The sequence below is a fragment of the Canis aureus genome, chromosome 15 (assembly GCF_053574225.1).
Source record: "Canis aureus isolate CA01 chromosome 15, VMU_Caureus_v.1.0, whole genome shotgun sequence".
Lineage (NCBI taxonomy): Eukaryota > Metazoa > Chordata > Mammalia > Carnivora > Canidae > Canis > Canis aureus.
In genome coordinates, this window is record NC_135625.1 from 53,932,000 (window position 1) to 53,951,807 (window position 19,808).

Below are 19,808 nucleotides of genomic sequence, written 5' to 3' on the forward strand. Positions count from 1 at the left end.
TGGAGTTTTATTTTTTAAAAAGTGAGCAGCAGCGGTTTAGCACCCACCTTCAGCCCAGGGTGTGACCCTGGGGTCCCAGGATGGAATCCCACACTGGGCTCCCTGCATGGAGCCTGCTTCTCCCTCTGCCTGTATCTCTGCCTCTGTGGATCTCTCATGAATAAATAAAATCTTTCAAAACAGGGGTGCCAGGGTGGCTCAGTGGTTGAGCATCTGCCTTAGGCTCAGGATGTGACCCCGGGATCCTGGGATCTAGTTCCGCGTCGGGCTCCCTGCTTCTCTGCCTGTGTCTCTGCCTCTCTGTGTCTCTCATGAATAAATAAAAATCTTAAAAAAAAATAAACTATAAAAAAGCCCCCAAACATTTCAAAACAATTTTTTAAATTTGAACACTTTGGAAAAAAATCTTAATAGGTGCTATTTGATAAAACAGTCTGTGGGGAAAAAAAAAAGTCTGTGGACAGTGGGATGGTCCTTGAGTGCGGCCACCACAGAGCCATCAGTGGCCTTTGCCTCAAGCTGCTACGAGGAGTGTGGCCGACGTGCAGGATAGCTGAGCAGAAGGCCACACCTGCTGGCGAGGAGAGCCAAACCCCGCAGCAGAGCACCTGGCAGAGGAAGAGCTTCAGTGCACAGGCAGCCCAGGGGCTGGCTTCACACTCTAAAGGGGACATATCTGGGGCCATTAATCCGGCAGTGACACACTGCATGGGTTGACAAGGGAGTCTGGGCAGGAAGAGGGCACGGAGGCCGAGGTGTTGGGGGGCAAGAGCAGAACCGGGGTCATTTGCAGGAAGAACCGTCAGCATCCAGGATCAGGATGTGTGCTCTAGATAGTAGAATTCGGAAGTGGACTCCCAGGAGGAACCTGGAAGGGTGGAGGCCGTGCTCAGCAATAGGGCAGAGACAGGAGGGAAGAGCAGGGAGAGACAGGATGGCCATCGAGTGAGAACTGCTGCCACGGATGGACACGGGAGTGAGTGGAAGCTTGGGGGCTGTGAGGACTCGAGGCCCTGCGGATGCTGGCCTTCCCAGCAATGGACACCTGTGTCAACCACATTTTCTGTACACAGCTCCAAGCAAGGCGGGACAACGTGGGGCAGCGCCTGCACAGCTGCGGGCGGGCCGTGACCCCTCGCATGCGGTGGTGCCCTCTGCGTCCCCAGGGCCTGGGCCTGCAGTCACCGGGCCTCAGGTCAAACTCTAGCTGTGTGGCAGCCGGAGCCAGCTAGCGAACGTCCATGAACCTGGATTTCTTCACTTTCCCAGATTCACTTAGGGGCTTACAGACAAATCTACAGAAGGCATGTGCAAAGTTTTCAAAGAAAATGTGCAGTGACCTTCCCTGTTTACAGACGAGAACTCTTAAGCTTGGAGCCTCACCCGACCACAAATTAACTTTCTCTCTGTATGTTAAGAAATGCTGGCTGAGTAACTGGTAAATTCTGGAAAAGCCTATTTCGACACATTTCAGGTTGGCTCCATCCCTTGGGAATCAACCCTTATGAACCAAGAGCTGAGAAATGGGGGTGCCTGAGGGGCTCAGTTGCTGAAGTGTCTGCCTTTGCCTCAGGTCATTATCTCAGGGTTCTGGGATCGAGTCGAGTCCCACATTGGGCTCCCTGCTCAGTGAGAGGAGCCTGCTTCTCCCTCTCCCTCTGCTCCTCCCCCTGCTTGTGCTCTCTCTCTCTCTCTCTCTCTGTGTCAAATAAATAAAATCAATATTTTTTTTAAGGTTTCATTTATTTACTCATGAGAGACACACAGAGAGAGGCAGAGACACAGGCAGAGGGAGAAGCAGGCTCCCTGCAGGGAGCCCGATGTGGGACTCTATCCCGAGACTCCAGGATCACGCCCTGGGCTGAAGGTGGCGCTAAACCGCTGAGCCACCCGGGCTGCCCAATAAAATCAATCTTAAAAAAAAAAAAGCAAATGAGAAATGGATGCCAGATACCCCTCAACTCACATAGCCCCACCCTTTCCAGCGCCTGTTTGCCCTAAAACCTCAGCCTAGGATGGAGATGGCTGTGTGGACCCACCTTGAGGCAATGCACATTCCCTGAGGGCCAAGCAGAAGATGCACAAAAAAGTGCTTTGAAATTACTTTAAATTGAAGCTCCTCCTAAGCAGGTAACAAATCTTGCTCAAAATCTGATTCATGTACCTAAGAAGCAAATGTCCTTAAAACACATTCAGCCCTTGATTTAACTCAGCACACATATCCCAGTGGCACCTTGTTTCCCTAGATCCTGCAAACCTGTCAGTCATCTGCTAGAACCACATGATCTGGGACGCCTGGGTGGCTCAGCGGTTAAACCGCTGCTTTCAGCTCAGGGTGTGATCCTGGGGTACTGGGATCGAGTCCTGCAACAGGCTCCATAGACGGAGCCTGCTTCTCCCTCTGCCTGTGTCTCTACTGAATAAATAGATAAAATCCTAAAAAAAAAAACAACCAACCAAACAAAAAACCCCCACATGATCTGGCTAAAGAACACTTTCTCACCTCTAATAGGAAATACTAGGACAGAGCACAAACATCAGACAATGAGAGCCATCCCCTAAATGAATAATCACATGATGAAAGAAATAGAGTAAAATATTAATTGTAGACTCTAGGATGGAGGAATAAGAATTACTGGCTGCATAATGATTTTAACTTTTGTACTTGTTAAAAATTTTTCATAATAACATGTCAAAAAAGAACCACTTCACTATCAACAAGATAAAAAGACAACTTACTCAATAGGAGAAAATATTTGCAAACCATCTAACTGATTAGGGGTTAATATTCAAAATATAGACAGAACTCATAAAAAAAAAAAAAAAGAACTCTCATACAATTCCATGCCAAATAAACTTAATTGAGGGCACTTGGCTGGCTTGGTCAGTAGAGCGTGTGACTCTTGATCTCTAGGTTCTGAGTTCAAGGCCCATGTTGGGTGTATGGGATGCCCAGGTGTCTCAGTGGTTGGGTGCCTGCCTTCAGCCCAAGGCGTGACCCTGGAATCCCAGGATTGAGTCCCACATGGGGCTCCCTGCATGGAGCCTGCTTCTCCCTCTGCCTGTGTCTCTGCCTCTCTCTCTCTGTGTCTATGAATAGATAAAAATGAAATCTTAAAAAAAAAAGTGAAAGAATGAGAAATTTTTTTAAAGCCTAAGTACATGCATTTTTTTTCACCCTTCCTTGTATTTAGTGAGTCCAGACCGGGAGTGGGAGCACCCTAGGAGTTCTAATAGTTTACAGGTAGGATTTCTGGCTTTTTCCCTCTCAATTAGTTGTATTTTTTAAAAATGATTTCTATTTATTTGAGAGTGAGCAAAGGGGGAGGCGTGTAGAGGGAGAAGAGCAGACTCCCCACTGAGCAGGGAGCTGGATGTGGGGCGCTCGATCCCAGGACCGGAAGTCCTGACCTGAGCCACTAAGTTGCCCCGATTAGTTGTATTTCTTGTTTTTTTTTTTGTTTTTTTAAAAATATTTTATTTATTCATGATAGAGAGAGAGAGAGGCAGAGACACAGGCAGAGGGAGAAGCAGGCTCCATGCAGGGAGCCCGATGTGGGACTCGATCCCTGGTCTCCAGGATCCTGCCCTGGGCCAAAGGCAGGCGCTAAACCGCTATGCCACCCAGAGATCCCCTGTATTTCTTGATAAAAAAGTTATATTATTTGGGGGAACTTCTTGAAGCATCAATGTCATGATTCTCAAGTCCAAATAAAGCTGAACAAATAATTTGAAAAAAAAAACAAAAAACAAAAACATGGGGTTCCCAGCTGGCTCAGTCTGTTGAGAGTCCAACTCTTGATTTCAGGTCGTGAGTTCACGTCCCACATGAGGTGTAGAGGTTACACAAAAATCAAATCTTAAAAACAAAAGGCAATGTGTAAAACCAAAAATGAAGCTCACAGAGAGACTGGTGGTTGCCAGAGGTAGGGAGTGGGCAGGGTGGGTGCAGGAGGCTGAAAAGTGCAAACTTCCACTTATGAGTAAGGTTTGGCAACGTCATGCATCGCATGACAGCTTGAGAACAATACTGTGTGGTGACTGCATTTAATTGTGGTGATGTCACAATATATACAAATATGGAGTCATCATGCTGTGCATCTGAAGCTAGTATGTTGTCTACCAGTTCTACCTCAATAAAAAAGGATCACGATAAATTCCATAATCGGCACCAAAGCCAGTAGTAGGATGTTTCTCATTTCCACTTCAGATCAGATACTCTTCAGGCCACGTAAGGCCCCATATAAATGCTCTTCCTCCTCAGGACATAAAACTCACCTTCTACCTCTCATTTCTTATAGAAATCCTCTTCTAGAAATCCTCTTCAGGTGTTACGGCATGCATATGGGCTGTACTGTGTAAAATACAGGTGTCGAAGTAGGTTTTAAAAGTTTACATGTTATAGGGTACCTGGGTGGCACAGTCAGTTGAGCATGTGAGTCTAAGTCGTGATCTCAGTTGTGGGATTGAGCCCTGAAGAGTCTGCTTGTTTCTTTCCCTCCACCCACACTGTGCCCCCACACTGTACATAAATCTAGTTTATAAAACTTTATAAGTTAAAAAACTTTAGATGCTAGAGTGGGTCTTTTAAAAATTTTTAAATTATTATTTATTTTTAGAGCAGTAGGGAAAGGGAAGGGGGCAGAGAGAGAAAGGGAGAAGCAGACTCCACACTGTGCAGAGAGCCCGATGCAGAGCAAAATCCCACAACCCTGAGATCATGCCTGAGCTGAATTCAAGAGTCAAACACTCAACCCATTGAGCCCTCCAGATGCCTTGAAGGTCTTTTATTTTTTTAATATAAAACTCCCTTTTTATTTTTATTTTTTTAAAAGATTTTATTTATTTATTGAGATAGAGAGAGAGAAAGAGAGAGAGAGAGAGGCAGAGACACAGGCTGAGGGAGAAGCAGGCTCCATGCAGGGAACCCGACATGGGACTCGATCCCGGATCTCCAGGATCACACCCCGGACTGCAGGAGGTGCTAAACCGCTGAGCCACCAGGGCTGCCCTAAAACTCCCTTTTAAAAGAAAAGCTTTTGGGACGCCTGGGTGGCTCAGTTGGTGAAGCATCTCCCCTCTTCAGCTCAGGTCATGATCCCAGGGTCCCTGCTCAGGGGCAAGTCTGCTTCTCCCTTTCCCTCTGCCCGTCCCCCTGCTCATGCTTGCTCTCAAATGAATACAATCTTAAAAAAAAAAAAAAAAAAAAAAAAAAGGAAAAGCAGCTGGTATCTAAAGCAATTCTCTAGAAAACTCTAGGAAAAGACCCTATTACTCTCTGTTGATGATTTTGCCTTCTTTTCTGTTGCTACTTGGCCTTCTGAAAACGACTAAGACTTTACACAGATCTAACTGCTGGCCCTCTCAATGTAGAAACTTCAAAGTATGTGCTGAGATGATTCGATCAGAATTTGAAATTTTCTTTTTTTTTTTTTTTTAGAATTTGAAATCTTCTTATCCCGCCTTGTAAATCAAAGAGAATAAAAGCAATGTACAGAATTCCAGATGTAGAAGGAACACAAGAGGGTCCCCTATCTGATCCCCAATATAAACCTGCGACTGGGTAGGGACGGTTTAGAGTGTCCAGGACTCCTGGGGACAAGCAGCGGTGTCTGCAGGGTGCACGGACTGGGCTGGCACACCTGACCCATATGTGTTCATGCAGCCATTTAGGTGCCCCTGATGTGGTCCGACGGGAGCTACACAGTGTCACCTATAAATTATTTTTGTGACAAAGCAAAATGCAGCAAAAACCAACCCCTCTAGATCCGTCCACATATAGGAAATTCAGGGGACAGAAGAACATCTAAATATCATTTGGGTGTATTTAGTAAAATCTGTAGGGAAAACAACAGTTTCTTCAAAAATTAAATAAGAAAAACAAACAGGGAAGAGAAGCTTATACATTAAAAAGGGACAAGAGGCATCAACAAAACATAAGATACAAAACATGCTGGGACGCCCGCTGGTGGGGTTGCGGGAGTGCTCGACTCTCAATCTCAGGGTTGTGAGTTTCAGCCCCACACTGGGCAGGGAGGACTTAAAAGAAAAAAAAAAGATACAGAACATGTCTGGATCTTGATTCAAACAAACCAACGGTAAACAGCTGATAGGAAAATCTGAATACTGAGGAGACCTGATCTATCAAATGCTGTGTTAAGATTGTGACTATGGACCAAATTGCCCCAGCATTAGACTTAGCAGGTATGCAGATGTGAAAATAAATCATGCTCAAACACGATTCAAACCAATAATCCACTGGGAGGAGGGATCGAGGGGCATCCAGGTAAAACGCAGCTGACCACGGGATAACTGCTGGAAGTCGGAGGAGTACACCGGGGTTCATTATACTATTCTCTTTATTTTTCTGTATTTTTGAAATTTTCCATAATAAAAATAAGTTTTTAAAAATGAGAGTTTTGTTTTGATAGTGCTACATTATAAAACATTTAGAAATTTTCTTTTTTTAATGAAGACTTCCAAGCAGAAAAATAGAACTTTCTGATGGACCATTAATCGGTACATTAATTAAATCTTACAAGTTACTTAGAAACTGACAAAGTCAAATAGTTTCAAAAATATGGCACAAATTGCTGAGTGTTACTGTAGCAATAAAAGACCACTAAAAGCTGGAAGTTTAAGTAAAAGTAGAAAACTCTGATAAATTTAACTTTAATCCCAGGTAAGAGGGAGGCTGTGGAGTCAGCCAAATCTAAGCATGTATCCCAGCCCCGCAGTCTCCGGTCTACGAGATAAATGGCTTCCAGAGAACAGGAACTTCTGTGAGCCTCGGTTTCCATACCTTTAAAAATGGGTGTAACAGAATTTCTCAATTACTAAAGCACTTAGTTCAGGGCCTGCCACATAATAAATGCTCAGTAAATAATTCAAAGCAATTCCACTATCCCCACTAGAATTTCATCAATTCTAAATGTACATTTTCATCCTCAAATCCCTCTGGAATTGGGATGCATCTCCTAATTGCTGGCATACCATGGTTTAATTGGCAGTTTTTCTTTCCTTCATTGTGGGTAAAATAACAGTGCATACTGCAGATGGAGAGCCACCTAAGATTTACATAATAATAGGAGACTCTATAGTCCCAATATCTGTTTTAAAATTGTGAATATAGGATAACTGATTGGAAATTTAAGAAATTTCAAAGTATGACCAAAATATTTCCAACCCATCACAAACAGAGCAGTTTTGAGACAAATTATTTTTGTAAAAAATGGTTTATCAATTCCATTTTTGTATAAAACACACGGGAGAAACCTAGCCAATCAACACACAAGTGCTGCCACATGGAAAGGTACTTTATCAAACTTTGAGCCTAAGAACGTACAAATATCTCTTATCACGTCTACAGTAATTGTCTATGCTTTTCCATCCGCCTCTTTTAAAAATTCCACATATCCCCATTATTTCTTCTGTCCCAGTTACAGTACAATGACGGGGAGGAAGGGGTTGGGTAAAACAATGCTCTAAGCGGTTTTCTGCTGTCCCTTCTTTCCAATCAGAGACTTGTGGATGTGCGGGATCACACCTGGAAGGAAATGCACAGATCAACAACTTCGCGCTGGCTCTCGCTTACCAGTGTCTCCATGGACAGCGACCACACAGAAATGAAATTCCATAACGTCCCCTTTCACACGCTGATCCTGTGACTGTACCTACACCCAGGAAAGGCTCCCTCTCTTGGGGTCTGGGAACTCCCCCTAAAACTATGCAAAACAGTGCTTTTTTGGTTTGGGGGCAAGACCCATCACAGCTTCCAGAAGGTTCTCTGAAGGTGACCCAGCAAAGACTTCGAACCACAGCTCACATCACACCTACACTCCCCCTGAAATGCTCAATGACCTCAGCCCTGGGTTTCAAGGGCTCACCCTCAGCAGTTTCTCAAGGTCATTTTTAACAGAGTTAAAGCGTATGAGAAATATTTTAAACACTAAGTTGTAAGTATCATATATGAGATTCAGACAAGGAGCTTGCTAAAATAAAAGTAGCCCTGTATGTGGCTACAAAGGAGGACTATGTATTCAGGTCAGGACCAACAGAAGCCTTAATTGTAATGGAGCCCACACTGATGGACTCTAAGCCTGTGTGTGTTCTAGCCAACTTCACAGGTGCTGGATCGCTGATCTGAAATATGTCGTTAGAAAGGACAGTACGACAGAGGCTGAAGAGGTAATCATACGCACCACCCCCAGCGATGGTAGCCTTGATGAGAGAATCCAATTCTTCATCACCACGGATTGCAAGCTGCAAGTGGCGCGGAGTGATCCGCTTTACCTTGAGGTCCTTGGAAGCGTTACCTGCCAGCTCCAGCACCTACAAGGTACGTGTGAGAGAGCACGTCAGAGGGCAAAGCATTTGAAAATCAGTAGAGACTTGCAATTATAGATAAAAAGATTCCTGCAGCATCTGTACACAAGACACACAACAGATACATAAACCAACAACACCAGTTCCTTCTTACATTTCTGATGCTTTTAGAGAAATCTCATTACTCCATTGGGTCCTTTTATAGCCACCCAGGGATCCCCAAGTGCAGAGTCCTTAATGGCTGGAATTTCTTTCTTACGACTCGTGGAAAAGTTTAAAAATATAATGAAAATACTTTCTAATTCGGAGTTTTTAACATCACTGGGCCCTATAATCTGCAGGCAATGTACTAGAAGCCCTTCATTCTAGAATGGGAATTTCAACTAAAAGAATCTCAAAGTCCCAACTGGCCATAAAACTTCATTTTTAATTTGTTTTTGCCTCCACGGACTATACAAGCATTATAAAACCTCTGATGGAGGGATCCCTGGGTGGCTCAGCGGTTTGGCGCCTGCCTTTGGCCCAGGGCGCGATCCTGGAGTCCCGGGATCGAGTCCCACATCGGGCTCCTGGCATGGAGCCTGCTTCTCCCTCCACCTGTGTCTCTGCCTCTCTCTCTCTCTCTCTGTGTCTATCATAAATAAATAGATAAATCTTAAAAAAAAAAAAAAAAAAAAAAAACCCTCTGATGGAAGTCCTACAAAAATAACTCCACGAGCCGCACTGAGATAGAGTGGCAGGAAGCCTTGGTGTGCATCAGAAGCCACTAGCATGCTGTAAAAACCACCAGGACCCCCTTCATTTGCCCCAGAGACTCTGGATGGTCTGTGGGGGGAGGCCTCATCCAAGCATCTTTTGAAGGCTCCCCAAGTGATCCTAGTGCAAAGCCAAGGGTGATAAATGATTATCCCTGACCTTAGATTCCAGTGTTTTCTTTACTTCTGGTGACTAAACCCCCAAACTTAAGTATCTGGAACAATCAGAGCCTCCCCACGAGTGAAGGAATTAAACGTACACCTCTCCAAAGTCCGCCACTAAACACACACACTGGTGTGAGCTGCTGCAGGAGAGAGGGGGACAAAGGCTCTGCGTCACCCACACTAACTGCCTGGCTCAGGACCTAACAGATTTGACACTGTCTGGGGGTCAAGGTTCACGAAATGACAGCAGTGACAATACACACATCAAACTCCTATCTTAAAAACAACAACAACAACAACAACAACAACTATCTTTCAGCCTCAGTCTCAACCATGTCTCTGCTGGGGAAGAACCTTCCCTGGGTCTACCCGCTTGACTACTGCCACCACCTGCTACTCTAACAAATGCCCCAGCTTGGGATGTGGCTAAAGGAGTTTCAGAGCCCTGAATGGGGCTGGACGGAGGCAGTGCTAATCCATCAGCCAAGTCTTAAGAATGAATTAACTTTTCTTCCTGAGAAGTCAAACTGACCAAGATGCAGCATTTTAGGCATACGACCCCCCAGAGAACCAAAAGGACCAATAAGGTCTTTTACCAAATTCCTTATCACTATGATCTTTAAAGCTGTACCATCACAGTGGCAAACCCTGACCCCACCCCAAATCTTCACTCATGAAGATTCTGGTCTAACCTCACAAGGATCACATCGCAGTGATACGTATTATTCAGGGCTCCCTTCACTACTACTCTAGAACTGAAAGGATTGTACACTCTGTTGTCACATCGCTTAAACTATGGGTCACTGACCCTAGCCTGAACTTTTTTTTTTTTTTTCCCCTAGCCTGAACTTTAAACGTGAGTACATGAAGGTTCCTCTGCCCCCAGTGCTGGGCAGCTAGGACCAGCAAGATGCAGCTTAAAGTACATGTATCATTTTGTTTCAAGCCCTGACTCACGGGTTCCAGCCCCTCAGACCCCCACAAACCCCATGAACAACAGACCCCTTTGCCGACCTCTGCAGTGAGGTACTCCAGAATCGCAGCGCTGTACACAGCAGCCGTGGCACCGACCCTTCCATGGCTGGTGGTGCGAGTCTTCAGATGTCTGTGGATGCGGCCCACGGGAAACTGAAAGACAGACCATCAGAATGGGAAGCACCTAAGAGTCTTGACATCACTCTACCTAGTATGATGCATGGTGGAGCAACAGGGGAAAGCAGGAGAGAAGGTAAATTTGGTTGCATGCATCAGAGGTCAAACCTACTTGGCAAAGAGCAGTCCCTAGACCTGTGTGTGTCCTGGAAAGGAACCCCACATCTTCACGCCGTTTACCCTACTGAAGAGCGGAGAAAAGGCACAGTGCCAGGAACCACCACGGGCTTTTAGGAATCAATTCTCTATACGGGGTGTCATGGCAACTTGCAGAGAAACCACGTGGTGTGGCATCCACTGCTCGTCCCATGGGGCCTTAAGTTGTGTCGGGGTCATCTATCCAGAGAACAGCCTCATGTGACTTCCACTCCCACCTTCCTTGGACCCCAGCGCCACCCTTCCTTGCTCAGGTTCAAGAGGGGATCTGATAGTTAGGAAAAGCCAACACCATTCCCTCACTGTTCTAAGAATCTCCTCAGCTCCCAGAGGTCCCAGTGCTGTGCCCCTGAACTCCTGCCAGTCCCCGCCATACCCCATCCCTACACCCCTCCTTTCCAAAAGCAAGAGTCATTCATTTACTCATTTATTTATTCATGTTTAAGGAGGCACTGCACCCAGCCTAGAGCCTGATGCAGAGCTTGAACTCATAACCTGGGATCATGACTTGAGCCGAGATCCAGAGTTAGGCGTCTAACAACCTGAGCCACCAGACGCCCCTTCAACGGCAAAATTTCAGTGGAAATGCTGAAACCCTTTCTTTTTTTCTTTTTTTTCTTTTTAAGATTTTATTTATTCGTGAGAGACACAGAGAGGGGCAGAGACACAGGCAGAGGGAGAAGCAGGCTCCCTGCAGGGAACCCCATGTGGGACTTGATCAGGGACTCAGGATAACACCCCAGACCAAAGGCAGACATTCAACCGCTGAGCCACCCAGGCATTCCAAACCTGGCTTTTGCCAAACATCCTTGAAGGTCAAGAGTCAGTGGTGAACTTGAACTGCCAAATCCATTTGCCAAATCCATTCTAGCCATTTCTAGATCAAATCCTTCCAGAGGAAAAGCATGGTATTTTGTTTACATTCGTTCACTAAGTAATCCTGAGCTCCTCCAAGCAGACAGCTTGTCTCACACATTAAATTAGGGCTTCCAATTCCATTTCTTCCTAGGCTACAGAGATTACAGAGTTCTAATGCCGCCTTAGGGTGGGCTTCAGGCTTTTCTTTTTTTTTAAAGATTTATTTATCTATCTATCTATCTATCTATCTATCTATCTGAGAGAGAGAGAGACAGACAGACAGACACAGGAGGAGGGAGAAGCAGGTTCCATGCTGGGAGCCCGATCTATCTATCTATCTATTTATTTATGAGAGAGAGAGAGAGAGAGAGAGAGACAGGAGGAGGGAGAAGCAGGTTCCATGCTGGGAGCCCAATGTGGGACTCGATCCCGGGTCTCCAGGATGGCGCCCTGGGCCAAAGGCAGGCGCTAAACCGCTGAGCCACCCAGGGATCCCCAGGCTTTTCTTTATCAGACTCAAATACCCTGTGCTTCTCAGGGTGCACCTGGGTCCTCATGTTCTTTTCTCATGCTCTATATAGCAAACATCCATGGCGTGAACTGCCAATTTTACATACCTGAACTTATATGTGTAATTCTTTTCATCACTCCCTCTTGGAAAGGGGGCTCAAATCTACACTCGTGGACATCTTCGGGTGGGTGTTCTGAACTTCAAGTTACTCACTTGAAATTCATTACATCATAACCCGTTCCTCTAACAACACAAACTCCTCTGACTCTCTGGTTCTGAGTCTTAGACAAATCTTGCCGCTCAACCCTGTGCTTCCCCTTCCACTCGTGGGGGACACACACATGCTCCCATTGCTTCTGCCCCGCTCTGGCTCATGTCTGTGTTACCTGTGGCATGGGAACAGCCTCTGCTATCTTCCCACTCCCCCCAACATCTTCACAGAGATCTACAAGATGCTCTAAACACAGAATTTACCATCAAGTGTACCTTCCATCCCCTTCCTTTAGTACCCCTGGATTACGTCATCTTCTTGCTCCAAAATTTTCAGTGACTCACCACTGCCAAGGGGATCAAAGTCCACACCTTACAGTCTGGCCTTCACACTTTCCTTTAAAAAGGGTCTCTTATATGTAGGGAGTAATTCTTATTCAGAAAATTTTGAGTTTGTGGATTAAAGCTACAATAACTAAAATACATAAAGTTTGATAAAATAGTGTTTTGAGTATATCACAGAGTCTCGAACTGAAGTGACTGGGGAGACATTAAAAGGATTAACGAATAGTTCATTATTCTACCCAACACTCTGTCTCATCCTCAGAGTTACGTACCACTACAGATACCTCTCCAAAAGAAAAACCACAGCAGACTTACTTTAACATTATACAATTTACAAAAGAACCAGGAAATACTTACAATCTAGAAGTAACAGATTTTAAAAGCAAAATCACAGACTTCACTTAAGGTCATTTCATGACTTGTTCTCATTTAGAATACAAATTAAAAGACTGTTGTTTTAGGATTTACATTTTTTAACATTTTTTTTAACTTTTTTTTTTAAATTTATGATAGTCATACAGAGAGAGAGAGAGAGAGAGAGAGAGAGAGAGGCAGAGACACAGGCAGAGGGAGAAGCAGGCTCCATGCACGGGGAGCCCGATGTGGGATTCCATCCCGGGTCTCCAGGATCGCGCCCTGGGCCAAAGGCAGGCGCCAAACCGCTGCACCACCCATGGATCCCAGGATTTACATTTTGATCAATCAATCTCATTAAAAGGCCAGGAGTACAAGTACATTTTTGTAATTAATATAACATCTATGGTCCTCACAACAGTAAAGAAACTTATTTACTTATTCATGAGAGAGAGAGAGAGAGGCGCAGAGACACAGGCAGAGAGAGAAGCAGGTTCCACTCAGGGAGCCCGATGTGGAACTCGATCCCTGGACCCGGGATCACGCCCTGAGCCAAGGGCAGATGCTCAACTGCTGAGCCACCCAAACATCCCAAGAAACTAATTTTAATAGTGAATGACGAGAGCATCAATTACCTGTAGCCCGGCTCTCTGGGAGCGAGATACTGCCTTAGCCTTGGCCTTCCCACTGTCCTTTCCAGCTTTGCCTCCAGCCTAAGTAAAAAAAAAAAAAAAAAAAAAAAAAAAAAGCTCCAGTTGGAAGATGCTATTTCAAAAACACTTGGAAAATAATTTTTGCCAGTTTTACTTAAGGTAGTTTAAAAAACTACATGATCTCCTTCCTCAATTTCAAATATACACGTGTTATTTCACCATATATTAAGTTACATAAATATGTCAAGCCATCAAGACTATAATTTTTACATTGGAAATAGTTCATAATAAGGTATTTTTAAGAGATTAAACAAAAAGAGATTAAACAAAAACAGTTAAAATACATCATTTCCACGGAAATAATCAGAAGATTAGTTGTTGGGGAGAGAGAAAAAAAAGCACCTTAAAAAAGAAAACTCTCAAAAATGTAAACATGGAAATACATGACCCAGCAATCCCACCCTTGGTCTCTCCCCACAGAATAGAACAATGTGATGTGCGTGCATGTTCACAACAGCCCAAAGACAGAAAAAGCCGTGTCTGCGGAGGTAGGGGATGCAGTACGTGTACACAATGGACTAGTACTCAGCTATAAAGAGGACGTTCTGGCACCTGCTCTGACATGGACCCATAAAGGGCATGACCCCAAAGGACAAATACTGTCAGTGCATCTTACAGGAGCATCTGGTCAAAACCAGAGGGACAGAGTAGAAGGGGGGCTGCCAGAGGCTGGAACAAAGAGTCAGTGTGCAATGGGTACAGAGTTCCACTCTGGGAAGAAAGGAAAGTTCTGGAGATGACTGGCAGTGCTGGTTGCAGAACAACGTACTTAATACCACTGACTGGACATGAAAGAGTGGCTAAAATGGCAAATTTTGTTATGTATATTTGAGAATTAAAAAAAAAGGGCCTTCCAGTTTACACTAACAGGGTCAAACAAATTTCTATCAACTGACAGAAAAAAAAAAATCTGACCGTTCACAAATAAAGCATGGTACAGAGGTGCAAGGGAAAATATGCAGCCATTTCAACAAACGAAGTGCAGGTATGCACTGTCCCCCGGATGCAGGAGCTCTGTCGGCTGGACACCTGCTCGCCGTCTCCCCCATCTGCCCTCCGGCCTGTGGGACACTTGCCCCCTTACTCCGGGGACGGAGGAGCTCCCGCCCGCGGGACACCTGCCGCCGGACACCTGGTCCCTAGCGCCCAGACGGAGGGGCTCCCGCCCGCGGGACAACTGCCCGCCGGCCCCGGGGGACCGCGGCTCCGCAGCAAGCCCACAGCTCGCAGCCGCTGGTATTTTTAGCTCCCGTGCGGCCGCTGGCGGAGAGACGCAGGTGTGCGGCGCTGCCCGGGGGCCCAGCGGAGAGCCCGCCGCCCGCCCGGGACGCAGGCCGGCCGCACGGCCCGCTCCCCTCGCTGCTCGCCGGCGCCAGGGCGGGCGGGCGGGCGCCCCGGGCCGCCTCAACAGGTAGCGGCGCCGACCCTGGCCGCTAGGCCGCCGCCCTCACCATGGTCTCGGCCGCTCCCGCCCTCGCTCCCGCCGAGCCGCCGCTCCGGAGCACAGACCACCACCACCCCCGCCGCCGCCGCCGCCGCCGGAGCCCGGACAATAACCGGTGCCCGCTTCGCGCCGCCCCGGCCAATCCCCGCTCGCCTTGCTGGTTTGAACCCCGGCAACCGCCCAATCGCGCGCCCCCTTCTAGCTAGGCCCCGCCCCCGGCACCTCCTCCCTAACGGCTGTTTGTTTTTGCACACGGCACGCGGGGGCGGGGCCTCCAGCCCCAACACTGACGCGCTCGTGTGCGCGCGCGAGGGCGGGGCCGCGTACCTCTGTCCGCCTGTTGCCACGACTCCTGCCCGAAGAGCGGAGGGGCGGGCTAATAAGGGCGGACGGCTGGATAGTCAGCCAATGAGAGCACGGCCCGCGAGCAGGGGAGGCGGGCTTCCGTGAACGACAGTGGGGTTAGCCAATGGGTGGGCAGTTCGGAGGCGGCCACGGCTTTCCCGCGTGTTCTCGGTGCCCGGTCCGCCGCGGTGTGGGACGCAGGGTTTGGGTGGCCCGCGGCCGGGAGCGGTGTGCGGACCCCCGGAGTGAGGCCGGCCTCCCCAGGACCCGGCCCGCCGGGTGTTCCTGCCTTTCGCTGGTCCGCGTGCGGCGCCCTGCGTCGGCATTTGTCCTGCTGCCCTCCTCCCGCGTCCGCGCGGCGGGGACCCCGGAGGTTTCGTGGGCGCTTCCTGTGGGGTGCACCGGATGGCCCCGGTGCCAGCGCTCCCTCGGGACTCCGGGGTGGGAGAAGGGCGTTCCGGTCAGCAACCCGAGTCTGGCCCAGGAGCAGATGCCCTCGGTGCCACAGGCCCCCTCTGCGCCCCGCGCGCCCCTGCTGACTCCGCCCCTACCCCTTGCACCTGCAGACCCCGCCCCTCCTCTTTGCCCCTCGCTCCCCTGCAGACCTGCCCCGCCCACTGCGCACCTGCAAACCCCACCACTCCTCATTGCCCCGCGTTCCGCTGCAGACCCCGCTCCCCACCTTGAACCTGCAGACCCCGCTCCTCCTCATTGCCCCTCACTCCCCTGCAGACTCCGCCCCTGCCCCGTGCACCTGCAGATCCCGCCCCTCCTCATTTACCTCGCTCCCCTGCAGACCTGCCCAGCCCCACTTTGAACCTGCAGACCCCGCCTCCGGAGACCGCTCTGGGGCCCTCCCTGGCTGCGTGTCTGACCCGCCAAGGCACCTGGTATCCCACGCCGGCCCACCGTGCAGGGTTTGGGTGAGCGCTACGCGGTGGCCTAGAGAAAGCACTCACCGGTTACCTAGCACGGATCAATACCCGATAAACTTTGCTCACGGATTCGGGGAGCATGGAGTTAGATTGACAGACCCTGGTGCTCATCTCAAGTGGTACTGAAGACCCCTGTCCTGGCTTCTGTGTCCTGTTGAGAGCCGCGAGAAATAGAGTGAGGCCCACAGACTCCAGAAAACCGATGGGGTTTTCTGGTATCTATAAACACTGCCTGTTACCGATCTTTGAAAGCAGGTGTGTTAGTGAATCAAGTCTAGCTCCCCGAGAGCTCGGGCTTCAAGGAAGGTGGCATGAGCTCACAAAGAACCCCAGCGTGACCAGGGCAGTTCAGGGATTAGCATCCCTTGGTGATAAATTGCCACACGTGATGCAACCCGATCAGAGACGGTGTAACGCTTCTCCAGGCGCAGTGCCTACGCGGCACCATCAGCATCACCCGCAATTGTTGGAAGAGCAGATTCGGACCCCAACCCACACGTCTGAACCAGAAACTGTGGCTGGGGTCATGGGGCTGGCAGGGAGGGTGCACAGGAGCGTCTGAGCAGGTCCACACAGAGGCACCTGTTTCCTCAGCTGCCCGGGGTCCACTGGTCATTGCTCAGGAGTCTTCCCAGGAAGTGTGCTCAACCCAAGGGGGCAGCATGGCCCAGGGGTCAGTCCTCTGGGCACAGCCGGCCTCCCAGGCTGGTGGAGGTGGGGTAGCGGTGCCCAGTCCTGTGCCTTAATTTGAAAGCATCTTGAAGAGCCCTTGGACTCTATAGTGTCCTGTGTGTGATTCCCCCCAATCTGCTGAGCGGCACTGCTGTCCCACTTCTCCCTCTCCTCCATCCATCTCTTCATTTTCTTATAGCAGTTTCGCCAGGAGCACCCCCGCCCCCGCAAACTGGCGAAGGCAAATCCCCCCACATTAGAGTCTGTTTCCTGGGAAACCTGACCTAACACAAAGGTTTTTCTTTGCAAAGTTGTAGTTGATTTTTCAAGTGGGTTATGTATTCATGAGCACAGAATTGTAAAGGTACAGAGGGTAGCAGTCATCCTACCCCAGTCATCCATCTTCCTAGGCTGCCAGAGTGATGACAGCATCCTCCCGCCTTTCGGGAAGATGGTCTTAATGATTACATGATTACTACATGGATTCCCAGAGCTTTTTTTTTTTTTTAAGATTTATTTATTTATTTATTTATTATAGACATAGAGAGAGAGAGAGGCAGAGACACAGGGAGAAGCAGGCTCCACGCCAGGAGCCCGACGTGGGACTTGATCCCGGGACTCCAGGATCGCGCCCTGGGCCAAAGGCAGACGCTAAACCGCTGAACCACCCAGGGATCCCTGTGTGTTCAGTTTTAAGTTCCTTTCAACACTGAGGGACTCTACCAAATATCATGAAGGCGTTAAGAGACAGACACTTTCTTCGGGCCACTCTTGTAAAGCACAGCCAAATTCTCTTTTGAGTCTTTAATTAAAAAAAAAAAAACATGCCTGGGGCGTTAGGGAAGCTGCCTCCATGAGCCAGCACGTGCCTGGTTCCGCTGTGGTCAGTGAGGAGCAGCCCCGGGAGCCAGCGCTCTGCTGGCGCTGCTGAGCCGGTGCGTAGGCTCCCCGACCTGCGTGGTTCTGCGGCCGCGGAGCGCTGAAGGGAACGCGCCGGACAGTCAGGGCCAGGACGCAATTCTGCTGGCCTGCTCTGAGCTTCGCCCAAGCAGTGCTTTACCTCTTATATAGCCATCACTGAATCCGTTTTTCCAACTCCTGCCAAACCAGGTGGGCCTCCTCGACCCAGCCAGCCCTTCCCTCAGCTGTGAGCTCCAGCCACGGGCCCTTCCCCTGAGGTTCTAAGGTTTTCCTTTTGCTCCTTGAGGGTAGCTGCCAACTGCCAAAAGCTTAGAGCCTTTACCACTTATCAGTTAGCAACTTTGTATCTAGTTAAAATCCTTTATATCCTCTCTGTTCAGACACGTGGGGTGTCCCTGGAACCCGAAAGGACCTTGATGGATAGGCACAGGATATGTGCATGTGTAAGTTTTTATTATGAAAATTTTAAACGTATGCCAAGGTAAAGCGATAGTTCCAATGGACTTGAAGTGGCCCTCACACAACTAGTGATCACGGACTCACAGTCACTTTATTTTACGTTCACATTCACATCTACCCCACCACTAGCAAATCCAATGGAAAGCAAAGGAGCAACAGATGTTTTTACGGGAAAATAGTTTCCTTACAAAAAAAGCCTTCGGTCCTCTTGAATTTGTACAACGTGCATGCGTCCTTTCCTTAAACAATAAAACACAACAGAGCAGGGGTACCCGGGTAGCTCAGTGGTCGAGTGTCTACCTTTAGTTCAGGTTGAGATTCCAGGGTCCGGGATCAAGTCCTGCATCGGGTTCCCCACAGGGAGCCTGCTCCTCCCTTTGTCTATGCCTCCGCCTCTCCCTGTGCCTGTCATGAATAAAGAAATAAAATATTTTAAAAAATAAAACAGAGGGGATCCCTGGGTGGCTCAGCGGTTTGGCGCCTGCCTCTGGCCCAGGGCACGATCCTGGAGTCCCGGGATCGGGTCCTGCATCGGGCTCCTGGCATGGAGCCTGCTTCTCCCTCCTCCTGTGTTTCTGCCTCTCTCTGTCTATCATGAATAAATAAATAAATATTTAAAAATAATAAAAAATAAAAATAAAACAGAAAAGAGCAAACTGTAAGCAAGCAGAGGGAAGAACATAATAAAGATTCAAGAGGAAGTGGAGAATGAGACAATAGACCAAGATCAGTGACACTAAAAGTTGGTTCTTTGTAAAGATGAACAGAACTATGGTTCAGCTAGACTAAGTGAGAAGAAGAAAAGAGGAATGAGATCAGAGAAATGGAAAGTGAGAGAGGGAAGATCACTACCAGCCTTCCAGAAATAAGAAGGATGATCAGAATGCTTTTGGACAGCTCTGTGACCACAAATTAAGTGACCTCCATGAATTGGGCAGAGTCCTGAGAAGATAGAAACTCCAGAAAATACTAGAAAATCTGAATAGATGTATGACAAGTCGAGAAATGGAATTAGTAATTTAAGATATTCCTACAAAGAAAAGCTGAATCTTAACTGTTGAATTCTATCAGAAGAATTAATATCGGGGTGCCTGGGTGGCTCAGTGGTTGAGCGTCTGCCTTTGGCTCAGGTTGTGACCCCTGGGTCCTGGGATCGAGTGCCGCAATCCAGCTCCCTGCGAGGAGCCTGCTTCTCCATCTGCCTATGTGTCTGCCTCTCTCTGTGTGTCTCTCATGAATAATTTTTTTTTAAAAAGAAGAATTGATATCAATCCTTCACAAACTCCTCCAAAAAATAGGACAGGACACTTCCCACTTCATTATTACCCTGGGACTAACATAGGACAGAGATCCTACGAGAAAAACATCCCACACACCAACTCCCTTGTAAATCTAGAAACAAATTGCTCAACTCGTGAAAACAGACCCAGTGACATGTAAAAAGGCTTATACCCGGAATGCAAGGTCAGCTAGACAGAGGAAAAGCAA

At 48.0% G+C, this 19,808-nt stretch overlaps 1 protein-coding gene across 3 annotated transcripts; it reads right to left on the minus strand.

The window, feature by feature from the left end:
• Window positions 1-6,341: 6,341 nt before the first annotated feature.
• On the minus strand, window positions 6,342-15,112 carry H2AZ2 (H2A.Z variant histone 2). Of its 3 annotated transcripts, none has more exons than XM_077849947.1 (5): window positions 14,996-15,112; window positions 13,467-13,544; window positions 10,260-10,373; window positions 8,202-8,331; window positions 6,342-6,802 (listed from the first exon to the last, which is right to left on the minus strand). In XM_077849947.1, the coding sequence occupies exons 1-5, from the start codon at window positions 14,996-14,998 to the stop codon at window positions 6,573-6,575; spliced, it is 555 nt and encodes a 184-aa protein (XP_077706073.1). In that variant the 5' UTR covers window positions 14,999-15,112; the 3' UTR covers window positions 6,342-6,572. The 3 variants fall into 3 exon arrangements, with proteins under 3 accessions (XP_077706073.1, XP_077706074.1, XP_077706075.1); XM_077849948.1 differs by lacking the exon at window positions 6,342-6,802 and adding an exon at window positions 7,217-7,546 and having other exon boundaries at window positions 14,996-15,107; XM_077849949.1 differs by lacking the exons at window positions 6,342-6,802; window positions 10,260-10,373 and adding an exon at window positions 7,217-7,546 and having other exon boundaries at window positions 14,996-15,111.
• Window positions 15,113-19,808: the final 4,696 nt, after the last annotated feature.

Coding starts and splice junctions, on each gene's coding strand:
- H2AZ2 (XM_077849947.1), bottom strand. Junction 8,332..10,259: donor TGGAGTACCTCACTGCAGAG/GTCGGCAAAGGG, acceptor CGTACCTTGTAG/GTGCTGGAGCTGGCAGGTAA. Junction 6,803..8,201: donor GGCTACCATCGCTGGGGGTG/GTGCGTATGATT, acceptor CCATTTTTAAAG/GTATGGAAACCGAGGCTCAC.